We start from the raw sequence: 24,200 nt of genomic DNA, 5'->3' as shown, positions 1-24,200 counted from the left end.
GCAGGGTTACTTATAAGGAGAGTCATCTGTTATCAGAAGAGTTCACTGGTTTAACTCATTTATAAAACAGTAACAAAAAACTTGACTTTGCTTGGAGAGCCGTGCTGCTCTGACAGACACTTTAAGTTGCATAGCAAGATGGTGTTTATAACAAGACTGTGTGTGGTTATCTGAAGCTGCCTTGTAACAGATTGGAAGGGGAAAGCGCCAGCTTGAAGAGGCTTTCCCTTGTCTGCTTGAGATTAAAAGAATCGTGTTTTCTCAATGAAAATTCTCTGCATATATAAAATGTCAAAATATTTATGCTCACTTTTATTTTAAAAGTGTTCTGTAATCACAAAAGCAAAGAGTCAACTATTAGGAAATGAAAAGACAGTATATGAGAGAGACATTTCAGAATGTATGATGGGCTTCTTTTCATAGGATCATAGAATCGTTCAGGTTGGAAAAGACCTTTAAGGTCACTGAGTCCACTGTAAAGTTGACCGTCAGCTGACCACTATCGCCGCTGCTGGAAAGAAAGTGTGAAAGCCCATCTGCACTTCTAATATCTGGAAGGGAAAAGCTGTTACATTTTGCAGATCCACATTGTTAGCAGTAAATATTACTGTTATTTCTACTAGACTACCTTCTTTGAACCCTACCTGCATGGGAGGGGTGGCAGGGAGCATTGGTCTAGAAACAGTAGGGAAGTAAAAGTGGAAAGTTTCTACCATGTTTCTTACGCTCTAGGTTATAGATGCAATCTTGGAGAAGTTTTAAAAGCAGAAAGAGTTGGTATGACTGATCCATGATAAACTGGTGGAACAGATGCAAACATGACAAATCAGTTTATTGGTAAGCTGCACTGTGGGACTGCAGCCTGAAGGAAGTTCAGACAAAGAAGCAAAACTGCTCCTGGTTTTAAATTCAGGTAGTTCATTTAGTTATTCATTAGAGTAGTAGCTACACTACCGAAGAATTCCATATGTGAGCAATAGCACAGAAAGAAGGAGGAAAGCAGTAAGCAATTAAAGCTATTATCACTACCAGAAAGAAGCCTATTAGAGAAGAGCTTCTTAACCTTTTTAGACTGTATCACTCTTTGTTTGATTTAAAATAATTTATGCACTTTGCCACATTATATATCTTGTGTGCACACTGGTACTCCAGGCTTGACTTGCTGCTTCATAGCATTTTGCCAGTGCTACAACTTGTATCTTGATCGTTGAAACCCAAGAATGCGTAGATTTAGAATAAGGGCTAGGAAGAGTTTTGAAAAAAGAGAACTAATTGGCACTTGATGCAGCAACTAAAAGCAAGGCAATAGAAGACTAGGAAACTGCTCTTTGAGGCAACAGTTTAAATAGAGATAATTGGAACAATAATTTTAAGACCAGAGTAGGCTGGTAGAGGAAACAAAGATGTAAAAAAAGGAGAGGATGAAAAAGAATATTTTTTCTGTAGGAAATAAGTGGTGGTGGAATAGCTACTGCACCGAGCCATGACCAAAATATTTGTACCTATTATAAACATTTCAAAAGAACTTCAGGAGGGTCAGAAAGTGGTGCTAGGGCATGCCCCTTCAAGGTGAGAGGTCCACATAGAAGGCTTTACTCCTGAGAAGAACTCATTGCTTATACAAGATGGAACAGCTTAATCGGGAGAGACAAAACTTCATAAAATACTTGATGTTTAGGGGATTCATCTTGAATGTAGAGGGTTTAAGTTCAATTCCACGTTTCAAAATCAGGCTAAATAAGAACTCGAAGTTGTTTTCTGGTGACTGTGCTAAGCTGTAGGCCATAAGGCAGGAAAAGAGAAGAAAGTACGTGTCCCAGTTTCATCGGCTGGTACAAAACCCTGTAAACAAATTTTCAAAAGAACTGGTCAGGAATGAACTAGTGTTAGAAAGCCAATTTTCTGTTGACATAGATGGCCATGATGGTAACAAAGAATAGAAACAGAAACATAGAAAAAGAATAGAAACATAGAATAGACAAAGAATAACAAAGAATAGAAACATAGAAAAGTGTCCTATGATTGTTATTCTGTCCTTTCAAACAAACACTTCTGCTGGCAAAGTTTGACATGTCAGACAACTAAGCCATACAGAAAGATATCAAGCTGTCGGTGTTGAAAGTTATTTTCACTCTAAAAGGATTAGAGTTGAAAACTGCTGCATTTCTTCTACAGTGTGATGATATGACTTTTTTTTAATAGTAATTTGCTTTCCAAATATTTTATGTCAAAACGGTTCCTTCATTTTCAAGACCTTCAGTGACCTCACCTTCAGTACATGTATAAGTTTTCTGGTACCTTTCACTTTCTGTTTAATTCTGGGTATTTACGGCAAAGTCTACATGGGCTTGCAGAAAATTTGACCTGAAGTTCTTCACATGGGTCTTGGTCTTTCTGGTGCTCTAATGCTGGGTGTTGGATCATATGGAGATTTGAAATGGTGGATTTTTGGAGATCAATGCAGTCAGAACAGCTTTTTTATCTGAACTTTTGGAACAGAGCCTCCATTTTAGGAGCAAAGCATGTATAAGCAAAGATCTGGACAGGCTTACCCAATACATTGTGAGTAGCCCTTTCCCTGTCTCTGTTCCAGGAAATATTGATACTGATCTGAAGTCATAAGGCTTTATTTGCTTAGGCTATTGAAGGCATTTGGTAACTCAAACTGGTAACACTTAAAATTGTGGTATTGGCATCCCTGATGTTGCCTACTGAAATGAACTCGACAACGAAGAAAAGGAAATAATTTTTTCAAGGTCATGTTTTTATTAGATATCCAACAATTGCACTTCTGAAAATTTCCTTTACCTTAAGTACTGATTTGATGTTCACAAGTTTGCATAACTGTGGAGAGAGGTAATACCTGTCCATGTGTGTGCTTTTAGTCCCTCCACACCCAAGTAAGATAAATACACGTCTAATGCAGCTATTTGCTGTAGCAGTTTAAACTATGCCACTTGATTTTGGAGCCAGGAAAGTTTCTCAGAAATGTTCCATTTGGCTCTGAAATAACCATTCGAACGACCAGGTCACTCTCCAAAGTGCTGGTAACAGATAGAAGACAGCTGCACCTGAAACTGCTGTAGTCCCTTGTGATCTACACCATCATGGTACGTCAGGATGTCATCAGTATAGAACACCAAAAATTACATTTCAAGAAGGACTAAGAAGTGCTCCTTAAAAGGATTTTACAGACCCAGATGACTAACCAAGTAGCACATTTTTTAGTGACCATTTAAAATCTAAGACCTGGCTTTAATTCAAAGCCAGTTCTACAATTAGTAATACTTTCAGACAGTATCAGCTGGGTTCCCAGTGCACATGATAATGTCACAGAATAACCCCAACTGTGACTAATTTAATTAAGGCTTGATCCTCGAATACAAAATCCCTCCTTTTCACCATATCATGATGCTCACTGACCTACAGGAGAGAAAACAGGCAACACAGACAGAGAACCTTTCTCTGTCATTTAACCCATTTGTTTATTCAGTTACAAAGGAAATATATTATTAGTGTAATTCTCATGAGAATCTCTTTTAACATGAACAGAGAAGTAACTCCAGGTAGCCACATGAAACTGCTATTTTACATAAAGAATACGTTTCACAGTCGTTCCTATTAGACTTTCGAATTTTTAAAGATACTTAAAACTCTCCCAGGCTACATTAAAAGTAGCTAAATTTTAGGACCTAAAAAGTCACACCAAGTTTCTAGAAAGTTGATGACTAGTGCTGTAATGGTTCAGTCTGCTAACCGAGGGAGAGGCAAAAGAGGCAGAGAAGCAAGAGACTGTCTCAGCTTAAAATTGATTTCACAAAATGCTCAGATGCTTCTCAAGCAGCGTGTATCAACCTGCAAGCTAATTTTTTTGGCCTGAGGAACTGACCAATCTCTACCTCTAATGGTTTGTTTTAAACAAGATAGACCTGTACAGTGGGTGCCTGACCTGGTAGGGTGTACGAGCACAGCCAAAATGCTGCCGTGCCTCACCTTAGGCACTTTATCACAAGGAAAGGTTCCCACAAGCTTGAGTGTGATACCCTGATACCATGAACCACTCACATGGAGAATTACTCACATGAAGCCTCCAAATCAATCAAATTATCAAGCATGGGTTTTGGAGGGCATTGAGAATGTTCCAGCATGGAAATGAGAAAAGGGTTTTTTGCATCATGATTCTGGATTCCCTTACCTGCCTCTCTATAGAAGGAAAATATCCGTCTTAAAGTTTATGAACACATGCCATTCCTACAGGAAGTTGAGAGACAAACATATAAATAGACTTCTATAAAATTATTTGACAAAAATTATGTACATTCCTGAAGTGGGCAGCCAAAGTCCTTCAAATGGATTCACTGGTCTCATCACAGGATTCTTTTCTTATGCTTCATTGAAAATCATTGAAGAGTTGTGATTCATACCTACTTTTATGTTTAATTGATATTCTTCTATTCTACTAAATTATTTCCTTATAGATATAGCTCTTAGAATTACACCATTTCCTCCTTAGTGCAGAAGTACCAAATCAGACTCATGCGTCGAGTTGGAGAATCTGATTTGGTCTTTGATTCAAACAGTAACATAAATATCGGTATTTCTTTTTGGCATTAATAAATAAGATGTATCTTCTGGGAAGACAATGTTTGAGGGTTTTTTTTTGTGTATGTGTGTATGGAACTTTTGGGAAAATATAATCCAGAACTAATGGGAGGGGGTTTTTTAATTGAATCAAAATCAGTTATTTCTCTCTCACTGCCTGTTTATGTTTTGTGTTGTGTTTACTGCCACTGTGCTAAGATTTACAAATTGAAAATCACTTTTCTCATGGTTCCTTCGGGTGCAGTCATATATTTAAGTGTATCCATCACAAGGAGATTCTCTCTAAGAGTGATGGACGCTATATTCTCCTTTGGCTGTGGTTAAATTCCTGACCCCAGGAATGTTCTCTGTGCAGTGCCTGATAGTGGGTACATGCTTTTTTCAGGTACTCGTCTTCATGACATAGCAGGTTTTTAAGAGACCATACAAAGAAAGGTATTTTTCCTTTTTTCTTTAACCATCTAGGTTCCAGTTAATTAAATACCTTAGGACAGCAAAACTCTTAAATATAGATTGTAAATGTAAATTGTTCATTTCTGACCTTGCTGTTGTGAGCAACTGGAATGATGAATGATAATAAAAAGAATAATTATATCCAGCTATAACACTTTGAGTCTATTCTTTTTATAACAGCTTGCATATGACTTGTTCCACTTCAGTATTTGAAGAGATCTTATTAGACAAAAATATTGAAAGTAGGCTCTTCCAGTCTGAAATAAGTGTTTGCTGTTTAAATAGCTATAAATGTTTAAATTCAGCTATTTAATTCAAATTCAATATCTGAATAAATATACAATATTTAAATAAATATTTATTTCAATACTTAAATGATGCTTTGCAATTCACTAGACTTTCAAAATTGCTGTGTTGGTATAACACTTTCTTGTTCGGGTCAAAGGCGACATTTCCTAAACAAAAGTAATGGTGGACTACTTTGAAAATCCCTTTTCTAAATAATGCATATATCATATGCTAATCTCATAGTTGCCGTATTTATAGATTAAAATTAGAACAAAAAAGACTGTCTAAGAAGGCCCTTAACTGCAATTTAAAAAAAAAATGAAATAAAAAATATAAAAATATTTTAAAGCAATAGTAATCCTTCTTCCTTGAATAAAAGTGTTTTGTCCTCGTTCCTAATTTTATGCAGTCTGATCATTCACACATCAATAGTAATATCTGATGTATATATATGTACGACTATGTGTGTGTGCGCAAGCACACGCATACGCACACACAAACTTGGAAGGATGACAAATGCTGCAGTGCTTTCTATTAGCACTTCTTTTGTCTTTTGATGCAGTCATTGAGTCCTGAATAACAACTGTGCAGCAGTCTGGATGAGTACAGAAAGCCTGTGACTTCCACATTTGTCCACAGGAGATGACAAAAGAGGTGCTTTAAGAGGATGCAGTTTATCAAGGCCAGTGTGATTTACACCCATCATGTTCTGAAGAATGCCACTGGCCTGTAATGACCGCTTTGGTACTGTGTCTCATGTCTCTTCCCACCCTGCTCCCAGCAGCGGAGCAGCCTTTACGGTGGTGCCAGGCCAGCAGTCGGTCAGTGGTGCCTCCAAGGGACCAGGACATCTGCCACGTGGACTGCTGGGATGCTTCCCACACCACTGCCCTCCTGCCTGCTGGTGGTCTGCCACCTGCATACCTACGCTTAGGTTCTGAGGGCGGGTGGTAACATCTGCAAGGTACTTTTTATTACATAAAGTGGAGCCAAAACCAGCTGCTGCTTGGCTTAGATTCCTCCTTATCCTGGATAGAGGATTTCAGTATCCATTTAACAGGCACACTTGTTTACAGTAATGCAGAAAACCTGAATGTGTTCACCTGCTAGATGGGAATAGCTTTCTCGTGGCTGCTTTAGGTATTTCTTTGAAACTTCTCTTATTGGTGAGAAATGCTGAATGCTTTCCTTTCAGGCATCAAGGCTAAGCTAAACACCAGTGAAATAACTCCTGTTGGTCTGGAGGAGCTTTGAGTCAGGCCTTTGCTGAGTTGCACTGAAATTATTACTTTATTTTCAAACTTCTAAATTTTAAGATGCATGCTTTTTTTTTTTTAATTCTCTGAAGACTTGGATTTAAGAAAACAGATGTTATTGTCATTAGTTCTGACTCACATTGTCTTGATTTTAATTTTTATTATGCAAGGAATTATACCTGTCAGAAAACATTCAGCTGCTGTTGATGTAAGGCCTGGTTCTACTTTTTCTTGAGAGAATTTGCACCTTGGTGCTTGCCTTGGCTAGGTGGACTAAAAATGGGGGAGATCCATAGTGGAGGGAGAAATGATGTGCTACAAAGCTCTGCACAACACTGCAAAATGTGTATTCTTCAGTGGACTCATCTTGATGCACATTCAAAGCATGTTAAGGATGAGAAAAAACCCACAACCCTTTGCAGATAAAAGATGCAGCTCAGAGTTACACATGTAAATGGGTGAGAAAGTTTAACAGAACCAAGCAGACTAAAGTTTATAAGGACAGAGGGTTTGCTGGAAAGCTGAGATGGCTGGAAAAAGACGAATTTATGTACAGAATAGCCCTTCTTCAGAGCTAGTGTGTATATAACACATCGGATCTGGGACACATTTCTCTGCATATAAAAACCATGAGGAGAGACTTCATGGGGAAAACAGATATCTCTCTTCTTGAGATTATTGCCATTCAGAGGATAAAGCTCACCAGACACTGGGAGGGATCTTGAGATCTCATCTGATGTATAGTTTAAGTCAAGAACTCAAAAGTTAGACGTGGGTCCAAGCTTCCAGCTTATCCAGCTTCCCACTTTAGGGGAACCTCATAACAGAGTAGCTAAGAGGACGAAGGCACAAACCTTAGTGTTTGTGAGGTGCCCTTGTCTTTGTTACTGCAAGCTTAATAATTACCTATTTAGAAGGACAGTCCCAAACTCTTCTAGTGCAAAGTTATTAGCAACATTTCTGTCTGCCAGCAGTTTTTCTTCAACCTACAGAATGGTACAGATCTGCTGAAGATAGGAAATAATCTTCTGCAGCAGCCCATGGTGCTAGGCTAAGTCCAATGCTTTGAGGACTCCTCAAACAGCAGGAATAGGAAGGTTTTTTTGTTTATATATAGGCAAGAGTGTGTACTCTAATCAGAGCCTATAAAGCTTATGGTGGAGGCCTTATAGCTTGCTACAGCATCTGTTTTCCTTGGAGTATTCTGAGAGCAATGGGGTTGCCAGATACTGCTCAGCCCTGGTTCTTTTTGTTTGTCTTCCCTTTGAAGTGTCTAGGCTGAGTTACCCATCGTTTCTGCCTGCCCTGGTGGCAGGAGATGCTGAGGCTGAGCTGAAAGTAGCCTGGGCTGTCCTGAGTGATTATTAAGGCAGAGCGGGAGCCAGACAAGGCATCAAGTGCTGGAGCCTACTTACATTGCAGGTAAAGACATCCTGGTACAAATGCCTTGAACAAACTCTATTAAGTGTACAGCATCTTGGTATTTCTTTCCAGGAGTGCCAACTGTTTTGCTCTAGAGCCTGCAAGGATGGTTGTCCAGCAGTACAGTCAGCCTGAACCTGGTCCTAGTTGTCATCTCAAGATTGTGGTTATGCTGGTTTAGATATGGTCTGTGTGGCTGTGCAGCAGTGAAGCAAGAATTCGGAGAAGGCAAGGATACAGAAATCCTAACAGCGTTGGGGACCACTGACAAAGTCTCAGTGTGGTCAAAATGTTGCCCATTTTATTTCTACACCTTTTATGCCTCTGTAATTCGGGGCTACATCCATCAGGCAGTCAGGAGAGTTCTAAAATTGGCATGACAGTGGAATTGAGCTCAAATGTGTAATAATTGTACCAGTGGAGGAACAACACTCTGAAATTAATTAAACTTACTGACTTCAGTGACATTTTATAATATATCCTTCTAATTACTCTGTATACAGCAGACTGTGAATTTTGAAGAGCTAGAAATTGAGTCTAAAATACCAAAATATATACACACAAAATGTTTGAGTGATATTTTTCAATACTGAAATATGTAACCTCTGTGGCTAATGATTTTGTTATATTTTTCAGGCTTTGTTGTTAGTAAAAAAAATGCCCACTTTTAAAACACTAATTTTTTTAGTACATTAATGGTACAGGTGGACAACTGAGATAGCACGTATGTGTATTCATGCGTGTTTTTGAAAAGTATAAATGTATATGGATCCAATCTAATACTATGCATAAGAGAAACAAATTATATAAATACTAAGCGCTGTGTCAAAGACCTTTCTTTCTCGTGCAATAATTATCTTTCCACTATTACCAGAAGGTTTAGTTGTTACTAACTCCTACCAAAGCTAGTATTTTCCAAGTTCATATGTCTAGCAAAGGAAAAGGTTTCTGGATGTGAGTCTAAATTTGTGTTTCAGCTGCAGTAAATGCTCTTAATGGTGTGTTTTTTCTTTATGCTGTGCTCTGAAGCTTGACTCTGGTTTGCAGAGTTTGAATCTCAACTCTCTGTATAACCATTGCAGTAGAGGTTGAAGGTGAAGAAATGATAATACGGTACTTGAAATAAAGTGGTTTTGCTAACAGACCAGTGAACATTGTCTGTCACTCAGGAATAGTGGTTGAACCTCTGCTGAGTTTACTCCATAGCTTTATGAAATAGTTTCTTGCTTGGAAAGGCAATGTGCCCATCTAATCTTTAGGCTGGTCAGCGAGGAGAAGATTTAACTTTCTTTAGTTTAGAGTAGTGCTTTTGGCATTGTCTCTGTGATCCAGTGACACGGTGTTAAATGGCATTATGACCTAGATTCAATAACGTGGAAAATAGGATGGCATATAAACAAGTGAGGCAATTGCCTTGTACAGTAAGAAATACTGAAAATATTTCTTGTAATCTAACCATGCCTTGGCATGACCTTGCTGTGACACCATGACTCAATGACACAATCTTATCCTCAGGAGAAGTGAATTTTTAAAGCCTGTTATTAACTTCCTTTGGACCAAACAAATAACTGGAGAAGAAATGGGGTCATTTGTGGTTTTTTATTTCTTTCTCTTCCTGACACTTCTCTGCCTCCTGATTCTTCCTAGTGCCTGGAGCCCTGCAAAGAGTCCTGGGACCTGAAGAAAAATCATTGCCAAAGCTTCTGTGAGGTACGTCAGCCCAAGGGCACTCTTTATCACTTTGTTCTAGCTGTCTCTTTCCTTTAAATATTAGCTTCAGGCAGACAGCTAACAAACATGGGATTTTTACAGCATTTACCTTCATTTGAATGGATACACATATAACAATTTAGCCATATGAAGTCTGACTTTAAGAGAAAATGATTTTTTTTTCTGACCAAATGATTTATCTCAACTTGAAGTTTTAAGACTTTATACAGCCACACTGGCGTAACTTCTCTCAGAAGGTACTGTTAAATCCATCCCATAAGTTGCTATTTCTGCCACACACCCTTCTGTCTTTTCTGGCCATGTGTAAGAAAGAGTATCTTTGTTTAAAAGACAAAATGTCATTGTGTAAAAATCCTTGTGCAAGGTAGCCAGAAAAGATGGCTTTTCCGTATGTGAAAGTCAATCTGATTTTTAAAAGAATATGTCTTCAGAAGTAACCGGATTGTGGACCTGTAGTTCAGACTACTATGAAAATATGTAATTATTTAGGAACAAGTCTTTGGAAAACTGTTTCTGAATCATGGTTCAGAATAACCTTGTGAATAAGCAAACCTAGATCAGTTAAACTAGTACAAAAAAGGAGAGAGTTTTATTGGATTTAGAACATGGCTCTGCTATGTTGGTAGAAGCCAGCTGTTACAGTTCTTAATTATTTCAATACAAAATGGAAGTATCATCTCAATAGAAAGTTGCTTTATTGTAACTAAATAAATATAAAAATACAACATCATTTAAGTCTATGAAACTGGATGTTTATGATGTGGATGTTTATAAAAAAATAGAAGTGACCTTAATTGACGTATTGATCTCACTGATATGCTGATTTAACTCCTCGCTCATCACTATGGGCACTCTTTTTCTGGTACAAGAGCATGTCTTATGTTTAAATGATTTTGAGCACCATGAAGATGATTAGGAAAAGCTGTAATATCAACTAAAAAAATGTAGATCCAAATATGTGTAAATAGGGATTATGGGATTACTGATTTATGTAGTTACATTCGAAGACAAAGTAAAAATTTCTCATGAAAACCAGTCCTTGTAAGAGTTCTTTAACCCAGATTAATTCCTGCTTCCTCATATAGAAAACTCTAGGGTAGTGTAATAAAACAGTTTTAGTGGATCTAATTTATGCCATTCTCATATATCACTTCTCACTCAGGCTGTATGTTTCCAGATATGGGTGAAAATATGTATAAAATTGGTTTAAAAGGAAAACATTTGTAGAACACTGTTCTATTGTAGTTAAAAACAGTGAGCATCCCTCTTTGATTAGTGTTTTGTGGTTGAAGCTAAATTTAGAACTTCAAAGGTCTATAATGAAGAGCAGCACATTTAGCAGCTAACTGAAAAATGAGCTGTGAAATAGGGTGAGGAGGAGAAGCCTTGAGGACGTATTATGCCTCAGGGAGCTATAAAGTTTTTAATTAAGTAGCTGCAAATTTGTGATGTTTTAAGATTTGAAATTAGCTTCACACACACAAAAGCACGGGACCACTTTCTCTCAGGCTCATGAATGCTCTGTAGACGTTGTTTGATTGAATTAAATGAGGCTGTTTTCCTTTGAGATTGTTTTCAATCTTTTTGTATTTTGTAAAAAATCTGGAAGCAACAATTTAGCTTTGTGTTACTCAAGGTCCCTGCTTAATATGTTACTTCTTATCTACTGAGTAAGTGTGCTGATGTTAAAGGAACCTTATGTGTGAAGAAGAAAAGGAAACAATTTATTTGACTCTTTTTTTTCCATAAGTTAAGTATCCTGCTGGTTTAGCTTCTTGACTGGCTAACCACGGGATCAGGTGCCTTCCAGTGTGGGGTAACAGCAGGAATGCATATTCAAGGATCACTGGAATCGAGGCGAGAAGTGAGGACTGCTCAATTTGGCAGCCTTTAGGCTGGTTAAGCTATAACACCCACATGTGTCCTTAAAAGCCTGACTCAAGAAGTCTAGACTGTTCTGTAGGACAAGATGGTAAATGTGACTTTGGAGAATAAACTGATACATAGTCTGTGAAACACTTGGGCCTCCTTAACAGCGAAGAGTCTTTCTCATTTCACCAGAAATATGAGAAGAGTAAAAATGAGAAAATAAAACATCTAAATAGAGAAGGAAGTTGCAGAAGTTAAATGAATAGTTGGATGGAGAGTGAGTTATAATTCCTGTGTAGGCTTTGGAATCTGTAAATCAGATCTGTCAGAGTGTGAAGCTTTTGGTTCCTCTGAGATAGAAAGAGAGGCCATAGATAACCCCAGTTACATGGGTTGTCCATCTACAGCCCTACCAGTCACTTGTAGGGAATCGCTTTAGCCATATTTGCACCAAACTAAATAAAGCACCAGATAAAAGAGGAGATGAAATCCCCACATCACATCCAGCGTTCTGCCCAGGGTCCTAGATGCTGTTTTTAATACAGTTTTAAGTGAACCTTGCAAACCTCTGAGTAGTACACAGGCTATAAGATGTCTACGCCTTGAAGCAACCTCTCAGATATCTAGGACTTGAATTCTCAGAGAAGTAGCATTTACTTTGATCTTTAATCAATATGTTTAAGGCTTACTTTAATCTGTATTTTCTGCTGATCGTTTTATCAGAAATTACTTCCAGTTCCATGAAGAGTTATACCATTACTAATATGCTGGCAGGAACATAAAGATACTGCAAAATCTTCTCTTATCCCACTCAGTTCAAACAGTATGCTGAAACAAGATTTCACTTATTTATCTAGAGTGGCATTACATCAGATATTGTGGGTAAAGTGTTATGAGGTACAAAGGGAGGAATGTGGGGTAGTCCAAAAAAATAGACTGTCTGACCATTGCTTCCCCTTTGTTTTTGGAATGTTTTTAATCTGTCATTAAGCAACTTTGTAGCCAGCCAATGTGAAGAAAACAAAGGAAAGCTGGCAGATATAAACAACTATATTCCATTAAAGATGGTGGTCTTACTTGAGGGAATTCATCATTCCGTACTTGGAATGTTTTTTTAGAAGTGGCTTGAGTATATAAACCTTCAGGGATAGTCTTGCAAAACCCCAAAATCTGAATTTTCCTTCAGGAGGTCTTGGAAAATGTACAGCTTTTTTTTTTTTTTAAATATATTTTTTTTCTTCTGTTCCTGTTGAAAGCCTTATACAATTATTTTGTTTTTCCTTTAGCCTCTTTTTCCCAAGAAGAATTATGAATGCCTAACTAGCTGTGAATTCCTTAAGTACATCCTGTCTGTGAAGCAAGGGGACTGCCCAGCACCTGAGAAGGCCAGTGGTTTTGCAGCTGCCTGTGTTGAAAGCTGTGAAGCTGATAGTGAATGTTCTGGAGTGAAGAAATGCTGTTCCAATGGATGTGGTCATACGTGCCAGATTCCAAAAAATCTGTACAAAGGTAGACATTATTAATATGTACTCATACTGGGCTAATAACTTCAGGCCGCAATAATGTCTCCTAGAAAAACAGGACTTCCCTTTCACAGGAGTTTGTATGGATGGGAAAAAAAAAAGAGAGGTACCTATAAAAGGTATAACTGGACACTGAAAGAGTAGAACGCCGGAGAAGAATATTGCTTGAGTTTGTTTTGTTTTGTTTTGTTTTTTTCCCCCTTATGAAGCCTATGTCTGGAAATCTGTGGAATGTAAACATGTGGCTATTATGAATCATCCTAAGCAGAACAAACTTGCCAATTCAGATGAAATCTCAATTTGATGCAGATGAGAGAGAATGCAACAGGAAAATATTTAAGAATAAATAATTCAAGTCCTGATGATCACAAATAACATTTATAATTATAAGCCAAGCAGGTAGAACTACCAAATACAAAGTGTGAGATAATCTGGTAAAAGAATAAACTAATGCAGTGTGTTTTAATGACTTAAGAACAAAATAATGAGAAGTTATAATATCCACATATATATTATATATTATTTAAATCTAAGGCAATCTTATTCAAAAGTTTTTAACTGAGTCCTGAAATTCTATGAAAAAGGTCCTCCTTGACATCTGTTGGCAAGAACATATAGACTAAGAAATTACTTGCTTAGACAAACTCCAGATATTAATTTGTTGGAATTTAAAAGCTTTATACATGGAAATATTCTGAAAATGTGCTCCTAATGCAGAGCAATGAGCATTTATGAAAGGCAGTTTCTTGTTCCACAGAGTTGAAATGTTTTGTTAGAAATCCATTCTCCTTATTTTGGTGAAAAAAAATAAATACTAATCAGTTATGCTTCTGATAACATGGGCCCTCTGTGGAGAGCCTAATCAGCAGAACTCTGAACTGAAATTCAGGCCTAGGTCCAAACCCAGACTGTTTTCCATCTGTGGATGGAAAAATGGAAAAATATGTGAAGGAGATGGTGATTTTATTTTTAAGTTCATTGCTTTAACTGAAATGTTGATGCATCTTTTTGAATGTCCCTAGTGATGAGAATGTATGTCAGAAATAAAGTGCTTTGACTTTTGAATCCAGTCTTTGAGTGTACAGGATGGGCCATCAGGAAGCACTGTCTTATTTTCTTACATAAATGGAGCAAATTCGATCTAGAAGTCACAGAGGTTGAGTAAGCATAAAACTGATGAAGATACTACTCAAAGTATTTTGAAGAGCAGGTAGTTCTGTGATACAGATTTTCAGTGCAGAAGGGAAATTCTCTTGCTTCCAAGAGACTTCAGATCAGCCCCTTTAAAACTATAAGCAATTAATACACTCTTATACACAGCACCTTTTAAAATTAAAATAATTAAAATGGATCACTTTGTTATTTCTTTTGTCTTCTTGAGACAAATGGCCATACTGATAAACTGGCATTCATATTGTATGTGTAACAATTTACATCGTCAGGCTCCATACCACAACTACAAAGCATTCCAGTAAATGTAATAGCTGGAAAAAGTAAAAACAAAACAAACAAGCAAACAAACTAAGACATGAAACAAGACGGCATGCTGTTGTAGAGGGCACAGGATATGACGGGGTATGATAAGCTGTATAACTGCACACTGGCACGTCTAGTACTGTTCACCTAATTATATAGGAGCAGAACTAACCTTCTCTAACATCTTACCACCTATCTGCAGGAGGCATCTACTTGTAAGACCGTATATGTCTTGCAGAGGAAGGGCAAGCCCAGTACCGTACTACCTTCTCAGCTGATGAATTCAGCTAATTAGCCTCTTCAACCTGTCTTTCTGCAACAAAGGACAAACAAGAATCAGAGCAGGCTTGCTGTTCCTTTCCTCTGGGGGTAAATGACCTTCCCGTCACTAAGGAAGAGTAAACTCTGCAAGCATGACTAAGATCTATTGAATAAGTTTAGTACTTATTCTTATCATTTTGACAGCACTCACAGCTGGAAAATGAACTCAGATTGAGTCTAAGAGTCTACAGAAGTTGCTATAGTTTTCCTGTTGATCTGGCTCTGGAGGTTAGTTACAACAACAGATATAAAATACCCATCTGATTTGCTGGATTTACAAACTGGATTTGCCCCCTAGTATTGAATGCTGAAGCCCAGTCCTAGAAGAATATTAATGGCAGTACACTGCCACCAAAGTCATATATTGCAAGTGTTCTTGGGTTAAGAAATCCAGTGACTTGTTATCCTGATTGTTTATTGGCTTGCATTCACTATAATCTTCACACTGTCTATTATCATTGTATTTTTTCATCTCTGTTGGGAGTATTACTATTCAGTTACATAGTCTTCACATTCTTATCTTCCTTCACTGGAGGTATTGAATCGTCTCTACTACTCTTCTGTCATCTGCCTTATCCACCTCTTTTAGGTCGTCTCAACCAGTGAAGGACTTCAGAATGTTTCCCTTCTCCATGGCCTATCTTATTTTTTTTTTCTATGTGAACATCATGATTTTATAAATAACAGTAAGTGCCTAAAGTAGATTTGGTACTTTAGAAATAGAAATGGAAGCGATATTTCTGCTTAGAAATAAAATAGTTTAAAAATGCAGAAGAAAAAGGAAGAAAAAGAAAGGGATGGAAAATGCGTGATCAGGTTCACTTTGTCTAAATGTGCATATACATCCCCAAATAAGGACAAGGACATGTATCTTTTTCTACACTCAACTAGTGACAGCTGAAAAAATTATCCATCACCCTTTTCCTGTTCAGAAGCTAGTGGTCTCTCAGGTGTGGTGATACCTACTTGTGTGACACCTACTTGTGTGAACTTTCCAGGACCTCTTTTTAACAAAGATTTTGGGTTCATGCTTTCTAAACCAGCCTAACTAATTTTGACTGAAATATGTAAGGGAGCAATCCATACAGCAGACCAAACTGCAGATCTAGGCAAGATAAATTGTGAAAAGTAGATTATGACATTTAAAGGGTATGTTGGTATGACAATATCATAACAGGATAGCTGGAGCCAGATGGTCACGCACAGTTTAAATGCTCCTTTCATGCTTTAAGAAAAATAGGTTTGTATTTAAAAAATAGCGTACAGTTTTAAAAGTACACATTTCTGAGTCTTTGAACAACTGTGTTTACAATTGTGCTAATGCCATGAATGTACCCTTTGCTGTCCGAAACCTTTCCATGGAAACTTTTTGAATTCCTGGGGAACTAATATTTAAGATACAGATTCTTATGATGGCCCAGCATGCATTTCTTTTTTGTGGCACAGAGATGCATGTGCTGTTTGAAAGACACCTTTAGAAACATTTTTCCTGGGCTCTGGTATTGCACTCGTACAGCAATCAGTGATTTGAATTCTTCAGTTAAGCACTGCAGGCTTCAGAGGGCTAATTTGTTCCAGCAAGATGAAAGGGCTGACCATTTACATAATAAAAAGCACATTGAAGAGTAATTGGATCTACACATCTGGATATTAAATTGATGTTGCTTGTTCTACAAAAGTATTTTGAAATGCGCTTGTGCTGTGCTCTCGGTGTTTGTGCTGCTGTGCTCCATCTGCACGCAATTCCCTACCAGCGGAGAGGCGGAGATACTCACAATCAAGTGAATCCAACTGCCCCTAATGCAAAGCAGATGGAAGTTTTCTTAACATGCAAATTCTAGGATTATTGTACATCATAATTAAGGAAGGATTTTTAAATGTGGAAATTTCAACTGACATGTTCTGTGATGTTTGTTATATTAGACTAAGACTGCTGGCTGCTGAAAGATATCCAGGTTTTAAACTGCTGCGATAACCAGATTTACATACTCGATTTTCCTCAGGCTGATTTAGATTTTGTCAAGGGCTAAAGTATCAGTTTTTATTTACTTATAGCTAATTGTATAATCAGGTTTAGGAGAAGACCTCTTAAAATATGAAAGCTGTTTGTTCACCTAAGGAAATTTTATTACTCAGTCATCTGTGGCAGACTGAGTAGGAAACAATTTATCAAACCAACACATACAGCTGGACTTATGTGGACACCCTCTGAAATGACAAAATAACTAAAGTGCATACGATAACTTACTAAGAAGGTTATATGTCAGCATAGAAATCTTATTTGTGATGTATTCCTGAAGTGACAAAATGCTACACGCTCAAATATGTGAGTTCCTAAAGTCTGTCTAGAGAAAAGTATCGAACACTTGATTTGTTGGTTTAATCAAAAGATGCCAAATTTGAAGAGTTGTTTTTTCCTTCAAGCTACTGCAGATGTTTTCAAAAAGGTATTGTTACCATCAGTAGAAACAGAAGTAACTGTCCTTCAGTGTCACTGTGTAATGAGAAATTACTGTAAAATTTTAGAAGGACATCCTTGTCTCTGAAATGTAACAATTGGGCAGTATACATGAGATATGACATATGTATTCCAAGGTGCCTTGGAGTTACCTTTCTTAGATCTTTAGGGAAGAGTGGGGAGTGACACATCATACCATACAGTTACATGTGAGTCAATAAGATCATGCTGCCATGGATAAGGGAAACAGCTTCCTTAAATATATCAGACTAATATAAGTTGTCTGAAATAATCTTGCTTCTCTAGTCTGCACTAGTAAGACCTTAGACACAGTCTGAGTCCAGGTTTAGGCTTGATTCTGGAGAAGGGCAGTGGGCCAATGGGAGAGTTCCCAGAGACAACTGTGAGAATGATCAGAGATCTAGAAACACTGATTTAAAAGGAAAATGGAGTGCACTGTGGTTATTAGACTGAAGAAGAAAACATTGAGAGGCATGGGAACAGTCTTGCGGTACATAAAAGGCTTGTCTGTAGATGAAAGCAAGAATCTGTTCTCCATGATCCATGAACATCATGGACAAGTATTGAGTTTAGGATGCAGTGGAGGAGACTAAACAAATTAGTGAGAAAGCTTTCTAATCATAGGCATAGAGAAGTAGTGGAGCGGATTACTGTGTGATGCTGTGGAAATTCTGTCATTAGATGTGTTTAAGGACAAATTAGGTAAAAACTGCACAACAGGTATAGTTGATACTTCTTGGGATCAAAGGGATTTTTCTCCAGATTATCAAAGAATATTTGGAAAAGTGTTTTTTATGAGATCAGTTTTAGCTTACAACTTTCAGATCCCTTAGTTTTTAAATTAAATAAAGAAATAATTTTGAAGATTTCTTAGAAACAACTTTTACTGTTAGCAGAGAAAGCTCATCTATGTGCACTTCTGAAGCTCCCATGCTTATCAGCCTATCCATTTCCCCCTTTTTTCCTTCTGTCTGATCAACAATCTCATTTTTTTAAATTACTTTTTTATACAGATTAATCTACATATGGTTTAATTGCATCTTTCAAATTACTTACATATTTTCATCTGCATGTTCCTGTTACAGGAGTTCCACTGAAACCCCGGAAAGAATTAAAATTCACAGAACTTCAGTCTGGAGACCTGGAGGTGAAGTGGTCTTCAAAATTCAATATTTCCATTGAGCCTGTGATCTATGTTGTTCAAAGGAGGTGGAATCAAGGAATCCATCCAAGTGAGGATGATGCTACTGACTGGCAGACTGTGGCACAGGTCAGTTCTTTGTAAAGCAATATGGTTCCCTAGCTTCCAGACCATGATCTAAATGTCCTCTTCAGATCAAAGAAGAAATAGATCACTTACAGGTGGGGAGGCTTATGTCCTTTATAGGGTCTCTCTCCAGGTCATGACAGAGCTCCAGACAGAATCCAGATCTCCAAGGGCTCACTTCACTGATCAATATATTGTTTTCTAGATTTACTCAGGGGAAATGAACTTCAATATTTTCACTTCCAGCTTTTCAGTTATAGAAACATAAAATGCTTTTGGTATGTATTAAAAATGACTCCATAAAAAATGTGTGACTATATCAGTAAAGAAGGAAGTAATGGTTTCCTCTCTCCCAAAAGAAAAACTAGTCAGAGGTTTATGTTTTCAAAATGAGTTTATTTTGTGGGTTTTCTCTCTATAGATAAAAATCTATAGAACTAGCTGGAGGCTTGATTTTCATAAGGCCAGTGAGTAGCACTTTCTTGTAAGCACATACTTATGATCTATTCAGATGGGAATTCCAAAGTCTCTGAAAGCCACAAACTCTTGAAAAATGTAGAATTAGATACCAAAATCCATTGAAGGAAGCACATAAGAGACATAGTCCTTTTGAGGTCGGTGAGATTCAGTGCACAGTCTCCAAGGCATGGCTTGGGTCTTACCAAAAATATAAGAAATACAATGGGTGAAAAGACTATTTATTTAAAAAAATAAAACAAGGAGTGAAAAAAAGGCTAAAATCTTTGTTCTTCGTAAAGTTGTTTTTTTTCAGGTTACCCTCCCAATTCATAAAAGACTATGATGTCATGCTGTTATCACTCAGTGCAATCCAGACTGAAAATGTAAGATTCATGAGCAAATGTTTCTTAATGAGAAGCAGCCAACAGAGCATAAATTTTCACTTAGCTCCTTCCCAGTATCAATCTGTTTTTTACCATGCTGACAGTCCACCTGGATGGCAGAGTTCCAGTCGTTTATTTAACTGCTTCACCCTCATCCCTGCTGACAAGAAAAGTAAAAAGCTGATTTTGAAAAGACCTGCAAAATGTCATTATAGCTAGGAAAAAATGGACAGAGAGAATAAATAGAACCATCTACAAAATAAAGTAAGGAGTTCAAATTCTGTGACAATCTGTGCTCATTCTCAATTCAGATTGTGTAGGAAAAACCTACCTTCAAACAATGTCAAGCTTGTGAAACTGAACACTCGTAAGTGAAGTTCTCAGATTCAGTGTAGTGCTACAGGAGGCTGTCACTGTATTAGAGTTTTAATCAGAAAAAGTCACCTGCAACAGAGCTTGGCATGAAATCCTGTTTGTGCAAGCCCAAGGGAATGTGCACACCTCCAAACCTGATAAAGTTGCAGTGACTTATTTATTGTCTCTCAGCTGAGTTGCGGGTGTTCAATCTGCATTCTCCATATTAAGCAAACAACCTCTACCTTTGCTACTAGGAAAGTACCATGTAGCTAAAAAGAGCCAGACCCGAATGGCTCCTGACTGTTATTGTGCCATGTATATGTGCTAGAGCGTAGAAGGGCAGCTCTTTTGGCTGGTGGATCCAGGCTGCAAAGGTAGCACAGCGCTGTGCTTTTTCTCATCCCAGAAATGGACCTCATGCACGTTTCTGGAAACATGCACTATATATGCTCTGCAGTAGTGGAGAATGTATGAACCTCTGCCTTCCTGCAGTGCCTGTACAGGAGAGAGTGTTTCAGAAATGTGTTCCTGTGCAAGACTGTTAAGACCTCTGACAGCTGCCGTTCCTGGGGCTCTGTTACACGTGGGCAGAAGGGGCTGAGTTAATCACTGTGGCAGGAGAAGCCTCCTCCAGCTGACATCTCAGAACTTCTTTGTCCCTTCCGCATCACAAGAGATGCGTGCTTGGTTGTGTGATGGACCCCGCTGGGGATGTCAGTCCAGAACAAGCTTCAGGATGCCTGACTGGCTTTGTGAACTGTATATACCTTATGAGACATACAGCCTGGGCTCCCTTGAGGGGTGCTAGTAATCAGAATTTCTGTCTCTACAGACTAATGTACCTCCATGGTGTTTGTAGTTGCGGACATCCCACCAGGCAGTAAAATTTGTTAAGTGTGGCTGCATGCAATAGAACTTATTTTCCAGTATCAGCAACAAGGATGGATAACCAGATTGATTAAAGTGACTGTGTGCACAGCCTCTGGGTTTTTCTTGTCCATATAACTGAGATTTTTTTCTCATATAATTCCAAAACATTGGGATATGAGACCTTAATGATAGGCAAAGACTGCGAAGAACGCAGCCGTTCAGCTGAGAACTCCTGAGGAATCTCAGTCTGGGGGAGATGATGCTGGCTCTTCCATTACTCTGCAACTTAAGCTAGAAAGCATGTAAAAAGCAGTTGAAGTTCAAAAAGGCTGTGGGTGAGGATCTGAATTTCTCTATACCTATGCCCATATGTAGTGTAATTATGCAAAGTTGTTGTTTGCATCTTCTTATAAGAAATTTTATAATATTTTATCAGAGGTCCTCATCTGAAATTCTATTTTCATTATCTGTCCAAGAAGAAATTGGGTTATAATTTTCAATAACTTTATTTTAAGGTGTTTATTTTCAATAAAACTTGCTGTTTTCTATTGCCCTTACATGAGTTAATTTGCAAGTAATTTCTCATGTCTCAGATAAATTTTTACTTGGTATTGAAAAAATAATTTTGAAAACATTTGTTACCTTTGTATTGTATTGTTTTATCAGTCTTTTTCGATGTTTTCTTTTTAAGGAAGGCTCACTCTATTAATATATTATTTATTTAAATCTCCAAGCATATAAAGAAAGCAAACACCTTGTAAACAATTTTAGTTATTTTTCACTTCAGGAAGAAGGGATTTTGTTAACTTTAGTTTTCTACTGCATGTTTTGGGGAAAACTTAAGTAACGATTTGTCTAATTTCTATTGGTTAATATGAAAACTATAGGAACTAAGCTACTAGTTAGTCTAGTTAGCTATGATGTACAGTGTCCTAAGTGATTATGCCAGGTTTCTTACACTACTGTTTTTTAAGGTTTAACCATCAGAGCAGGACCTGCTGCACCATCCCATGAGAATACTATGTATCTTGTGGACAAACTTATCATTGTTTGTTGCTACATGCTTTCTAAAAATAATAGTATTACTGTTTACATTGGAAACTCAGATATTTAATCATATGAAGCTAATTAATGAAATTTATTCAAATATGCCAGGTCAGTTATTTCAGACAGAACACATCTGTTATGTGTGAATGGATGTCAAATATGTGAGCGTGTGCACATATATACACACACACTCCGATTTATATGTACATATACATTTGGGCAGACAGTTATGAAGATTACTTACTAGTTTATTCCTTTATTAAAACAAATAAGGAGCAGTATTTACTACTAGCTTGGTTGTGACAGACCTTAGTGCTTTACCTTGGAATTGTCAAAACTCTGTGGACAACTCATCATGGTCTACAGCTTCCTCACAAGGGGAGGAGGAGAAGCAGGCGCCGAACTCTTCTCTTTAGTGACCAGTGACAGAACCCCAGGGAATGGCAGGAAGATGTGCCAGGGGAGGTTCAGGTTGGACATGAGGAAAAGGTTCTTCCCCCAGAGGGTGGTGGAGCACTGGAACAGGCTCCCCAGGGAGGTGTCACGGCCCCAAGCCTGACAGTGTTCAAGCAGAGACTGGACAAGGCCCTCAGACACACGGTGTGAACTGTGGGGTTGTCCTGTGCAGGGACAGGAGTTGGACTCGATGATCCTTGTGGGTCCCTTCCAACTCAGGACATTCTATGATTCTATGAACGAATCTTTTTTTAAACTTAGTTTCTGAGAGACCGAAAGTTCTGGTTCTGAGGATCACAAAAGGTGTTTCAGCCCTTGACGGTGAGAAATCCCTGCTGGAGCTAACCACCAGTCCTGTACACTAAAGATTTCTTTCTCCATCTCCCAGGAGGGACTTGCTTTTGTAAGCATTCAGAGAGAGTGCCCACCTTGTGCGGGACTGCATTTGCATGAAACAGGGGAGGTCTGCTGTGCTTTGATAGAGCAGTGGATGCAGCACTGTCAGGTTTCTTCTGTATCAGAGGAAATATAAACTCAGCTCTTCTGATATCCTGGATGGTCGCTCTTCACTCTCTGAACCGCAAATTCTTTTATCACTGTGTGTTGTTTCAGAGGAAGGTGTAGAGCTCTGAACTAAACAGGGTAAGGCTGTCCTCTGCTATTTCCACTAAACCTTTGCGCTACAGAAAGGACTCCAGGATTGATAGTGTGAAAGAAAGGGAATGAACACAGTGAAAAAGTCCATTGATTCCTGTAATCTTTGGATAGGGGAGAGTCATCTGTACCAGTCTTTGCCACGACGACCTTCTTACACCAATTTTTACTTGTATATATCTCTATATATATAAAACAGAAGAAAATCTTTGGAGTAGTAACACAAGGATCTTGTCTGAATGGCCTAACTGCTATGCTGCTGGGTCATAAGTTCTTTCTTCTTCCTCCTCATCCTAACTAATCCCACCTTCCCCTTACAAGAAGTTTTAGCTTTCAATCTTCCCTTTTCTGAGGAACAGTTTTGCCCATGAATGTAGAACATGTCCTAATTCAAAATACCACACAACATTCAAGATGCTAGGCTGTATTTTCTCCCAGCCTTTCATACAAAGGATGGGATTGAAGTACTCTGGGTAGATTCTTTAATCATTAGTCAGTTGTGAGATTTCTGTAGAAATTTTGAAGAGTATAGCAGATAATCCTCCTTTGAAAGGGAATGAGGGTAACACTTTCAGGAGAGGGCTCAGGGTTTAAACAGTAAAGGGCTGCTGCGAGAGGAATAGAACTGTTAGTGCTTGCTAAATGGGGCAGCTTTGGGCAAATCTCAGACAAATTTTCACCTGAAAGCCCAACCACTTTCTTCTTTCTGGCAACTGGAAGTGGCCTGTTGTCCCTCTGACCTGAAATGCACTCTTCAGGAGTGTCAAGCTATTCTCTGTGTTCTCTAGATTATGGTGTTGCGATTGTGTGCTGCTCTTATATAAGGCTGTATCCTAATGTAGTAAATGGGGACTTTCCCTTGTCTTCATTGAACTTCAGATGATGCTGAAGGTGGACATGTTGACCAGTGATTTTTGTCTGAAGACCCATTTGTTATTTTATTCCAAATGAAATGTCTATTAGGATTGAAAGTTGGCTTCAACACAGTAAATAGGTAATGCATAGCCAAAATAAATAGCAATGATAATCCCATAATGATTTGAGGGCTGATCTTTTGTCTTTTATTTATGATTCTTAAAAAATATATTATGAATATTATGATCTCAGCTCCAAAGATACTTAAGTAGTGAGAACTAACTGAAGCAATTAAACAAAAAATTCAGTTTACTATTAAGGTAGTATAAGATATCTCGATAGTCTTTATCTCTTTCTCAAAATCTGTTATATCTATGTAAAGGTTGCTTAGAGGTGCCAAAGTACTTTAAAATCTATAATTCAGGAGTTACA

The 24,200-nt window shown here is 37.9% G+C and overlaps 1 protein-coding gene across 1 annotated transcript in view; it reads left to right on the top strand.

The window, feature by feature from the left end:
* ANOS1 (anosmin 1) overlaps positions 1-24,200 on the top strand; it is a 144,352-nt gene that overhangs the window by 68,913 nt on the left and 51,239 nt on the right. Inside the window, exons 3-5 of the mRNA XM_065655572.1 lie at positions 9,669-9,731; positions 12,908-13,130; positions 18,506-18,690. Of these exons, the coding sequence (XP_065511644.1) occupies positions 9,669-9,731; positions 12,908-13,130; positions 18,506-18,690 (471 nt within the window). The remainder of the gene's footprint in view (positions 1-9,668; positions 9,732-12,907; positions 13,131-18,505; positions 18,691-24,200) is intronic.

This window comes from Caloenas nicobarica, chromosome 1 (assembly GCF_036013445.1).
Source record: "Caloenas nicobarica isolate bCalNic1 chromosome 1, bCalNic1.hap1, whole genome shotgun sequence".
In the NCBI taxonomy this organism is placed as follows: Eukaryota; Metazoa; Chordata; class Aves; order Columbiformes; family Columbidae; genus Caloenas; species Caloenas nicobarica.
Note: the sequence above shows the minus strand (reverse complement) of the source record. Positions and strands in the feature narration are given on the sequence as shown.